The following is a 3,841-nucleotide window of genomic DNA, read 5'->3' as shown; positions in this document are numbered from 1 at the left end:
TCCCACAATGCCCAGGGTAGAGCAATGCTCCCATAGAAATGCCAGCTGTGACCTTCAATCAGAGGGTTGCGGTCCCTTCCCCTCCCTCCGCTCACTACGCTGAGTGCATGCTCAACTCCGCGGACCCCGCAGTTCAGAGAACACGCGCCCTACGTCAAGAGTGGTTCCCAGTGCCCTTGCCCGAAGTTAACCGGGGTGCAGTCTTCCTCCATGAACTCACTCCTGGTGCGCTGCCTTCCACCTCTAAATTCAAATCTCACGTAATTCGCCCCAAAGAAAAAACCCCGCTCCGCCGAGGAAGAGCCACTGAAGAGACTCCCGAGGCAGTGCGGGGCACACCTTCTCTGCACTTGTGCACAGACGTCTTGTTTGCAAACAGCGTGCAATCCGCTGCGCGCCGCACGGCTCAAGGGGGAGACACGTGCAGCCACCAAAACAGCGGTTCCTATCGTTTCTCCTTTGCTTACAGAGAAAAAGACTCCAATCCTCTCCCTAACCCCCACGGAGCCATGCGCCCCAAACTCCTTCCCACGCCCCTTCTCCCGGACACCAGCCCTCCAATGTCCTGGACGCGTCTGCCCGCTCCGAGAGGGGCCGCGCTCTAAGTTCATATGTTTGAATAGTTCAGAAAAAACAGGCTGAAATTGGACTTACATGGAACCCGTCCATGGTAACCGCTTGCTCTACAGGAGCGCCCATAGCACCCAAGTTCTTGAGACCACTTTGCTATCTGCCGCCGCAGCCAACGGACTGAAGTTTCTGGCCAAAGCTGGACTTTTATAAACACACGCTCGCGGGCGGCGCATGCGCTTCAAGGGTGGGCGGGGCGGGGCCGAGAGGAGGAAGGCGGGGTAGGGGTGGGGGAAGAGGGGTAGCTAAGCCCAGGATGGGGCGAGGTGGGGACGAGGAGTATGAATTCGGGCGGCCCCGTGGGGGTAAGCGTTGGAAGCCCCTGATCTGCTGCTGTTTGCTCGCTGCCACCTCGTGAGTCTCCGGTTGGAGAGGGCACCCCATCCCGGAGGCATCCCCCAACTTGGGAAGGCGGGATGGGCCTGCAGAGAGGTGGGAAGCGCGGGCGATCGACTTGTCCCTGTGTGGCTCATATATTTTTGTTCACGTGGATGAAATTCCAGACCAGGAATGCTACAAATGGAGACACTGAGGCCCAGAGAGAAGTGACTCGCCACAGTTACCCACCAGTAGGCGGCAATGCTGGTAGTGGGTCCAGCATCTGACTCCATTCCCTCCTCTTACAGCAGATGCAGTCCATTCAGAAAATAAAATAAGCACAGATTATCTTTTCAGAGCACAACTGTATATAACTAGACATCTACACTCGCAGCAACAGTACCGGGTCGGATGTAGACAATCGGGAAATACTTTCAGAAGAAAGGATGATTTCGCATAATTTTGGAGGGAGACTGTGACATGCATATGCTTCTAATAAGAGAAATAATACTTTTTGTAACAGAACGCAAGGCCCCCATGCGGAGGAAACAAGAAGCAGGTTCTCGGAGATGCAATGCCCGAGCTGGACGAGGATTCCTGGCTGGGCTGGAACCCAGATTTCCGGACTCCGCATCCAGCTTCTTCCACGGCTCTACCCAGAGGACCAGCGTTTAAAATTAGGTTGAGGAGCTGGGCAGGGTGGAGTGGGGGTCGGGGCTGGACGTGTGGGGAGTCCCAGATGGGTTGGGGTTTGCAGTGGGCGCCTAGACAGTGCTTTCCAGCCTCGCACACCTCCCGCGGGCGGCGCGGAGTCTGGGTGGGGCGGGATGAGGGGGGGCGAGGGGCGGCCGAGGGGGGGGGGGTGCGCGGGGAGTGAGGGCGGGGCCGAGAAACAGCGCGGCTGCTGGAGCTGAGACCGCAGGAGTGAAAGCGGCGACCCGCCGAGGTGTGAGCGGCAGCTGGCAGCAGCGCCTGCTCTGCGATGCGGACCCCTCACCCAGGACTGCCCTAAGCAGAGGACGGGACCCTAAACGCCACCCCCCCCCCGTTTTCTTCCAGATAAACCTTCTCAGTGTGAAGGTGTTCCAGAGACGGGGAACCTTTCCTCTACAGACCGCAATTTTCCTCTTTTCTCTGGGTCCCGCATGGGATGTTTGTGGGTGCAGGTCCTCCTCTACTAGAAAGCTGATTTTGGGGTCAGTAGGTGGGATCGCAGAAACAGCCAATTTAAGGCACAATAAGGACATAAAAATCAATTATAATGTTACATTGTGCAGATTTTTTTTTTAAAAAAAAACACACGTTAAAAAGCGCTTTTACTTGTATTAAGTCGTTAATAAAACGTCAGGATTTTCACAAACCAGGCAGGATAGGCATCCTATCCGTTGAAGGACCAGAACTTCAGACAGGGTCCATGACTTGCTTTTCATGACGCTTGGTAGTTGGTGGCAAATTCAAAGTTTTGACCCAGTATGTTGGCTGCACTGTACCTCCAACGCTTCTCTTCACTGTGGCTGAACTTTGAAATCCCCGCCCCTCACACCCTCTCCGGGCCACACCCAGACTCTGCGCCCACGGGAGGTGGTGCGAGGCTGGAAAGCACTGTCCTGGCGCCCACTGCAAACCCCTACCGGTCTGAATGCCCCGCCCCGACCCCCACTCCTCCCTGCCCAGCTCTTCAACTTAATCTCAACGCTAGTCCTGCACAATAAATATTTGATTGTTTGTAGGCAAAAGAAAGCTCCTTCCTTTATCAAAGGACTCCTTTAGATCCTTTTATGTTTTCATTTAAAAATTTTTTTGAATTGATTTTTTTTAAAGAGGAAGGGAGACGGAGAAAAAGAAACATGGGTATGAGAGCAGAACATCCATTCGCTGCCTTCTGCATGCTTCTGCATGGACACTGACTAGGAATCAACAAGCAACCTTTTGGGGCAGGGAAGGATGCCCAATCAACTGAGCGAGCCACACCGGCCAGGGCCCTTTAGATCATTTTTAAAGGAAGCAGATAATTGAGAGAACAAGGAAATGCTATTTGATGACTATCAAATTAGGTAAAAAAGTTTTCAGAGATTTGATAAGATCAACTGTCTCTTCCTGTGGCTGGTGGGAATGTGGGTTTGGAATTCTCCCCGAGGAGCACTTTGTATTCAGCAGGAACCTTAGAACAGTATTTCCACCTATAGAAACTTATCCTAAGGAAATTGAATTTATGCCACAAAGGTATTCATGGAAGCATTACCTATAATAGTGAAATTTCTGAACAGCCCTAAATGTTCCCTGTCAGTGGAGTAGCTAAGAAGATTTTGGTACATCTATGTGGAATTCCATGTGGCTATTGAAAGGATGTTTGTGAAAAGGAATTTTTAATAACAGGGAGAAAGATCGTGAAACAGATGCAAAAAGCAGAAGTTAAAACTGTGCATATAGTGTGATCTGTTATGTTAAAATGTGTGTGAGGAAAAGATTGGGAGGAAAACCAAAGTGTTTATGGGAGTTTTCGTTGGGTGCAGAATTATATTTGTTTTTTAATTTCTTCCTTGCATTTTTCTGTGCTTTCCAAATTTTCTATAGTAGACATAAAACATTTTCATGTTGAGAAAATGCCAATAAATAAGGTAAAAGGAAAATAGAATGCCTCCTTTTGCATACCTTTCTGCTTTCTAAAGTATTCACTAGATAATGATGACATTTTCCACAACAGTTCTCTTTCCAAGGAATGGTCTTCCTTTATTTTCCCCTGGGCCAATCCTACCAAAACTTCTTTCTTAAATACTCCATGATGTTCTTGAAAACAAAACAAAACTCATACACTTACTGAGCGTTTGTAATGTGTAGCCAACATCATCCTCAACCACGCAACAAGGCAGTAGCACCTCTACCTCCTGGGCTA

General features: G+C 50.3%; 1 protein-coding gene and 1 long non-coding RNA gene across 2 annotated transcripts in view; one reads left to right on the top strand and one right to left on the bottom strand.

Annotated features, from left to right (window-relative positions):
• The window catches only part of CXCR4 (C-X-C motif chemokine receptor 4), a 3,881-nt gene extending 3,131 nt beyond the window's left edge, over nt 1-750 (bottom strand). The window contains exon 1 of the mRNA XM_006100433.3: nt 655-750. Within this exon, the coding sequence (XP_006100495.1) occupies nt 655-699 (45 nt within the window). The 5' untranslated portion in view covers nt 700-750. The remainder of the gene's footprint in view (nt 1-654) is intronic.
• A 143-nt stretch (nt 751-893) lies between these two features.
• LOC106699109 lies at nt 894-2,232 on the top strand. Its single transcript, XR_001350551.2, has 3 exons — nt 894-984; nt 1,472-1,629; nt 2,008-2,232. It is a non-coding gene; the product is annotated as an uncharacterized LOC106699109 (long non-coding RNA).
• The last annotated feature ends 1,609 nt before the right edge of the window (nt 2,233-3,841 follow it).

This window comes from Myotis lucifugus, unplaced genomic scaffold (genome assembly GCF_000147115.1).
Source record: "Myotis lucifugus unplaced genomic scaffold, Myoluc2.0 scaffold_312, whole genome shotgun sequence".
Lineage (NCBI taxonomy): Eukaryota > Metazoa > Chordata > Mammalia > Chiroptera > Vespertilionidae > Myotis > Myotis lucifugus.
This window is presented reverse-complemented; position numbering and strand designations above follow the sequence as displayed.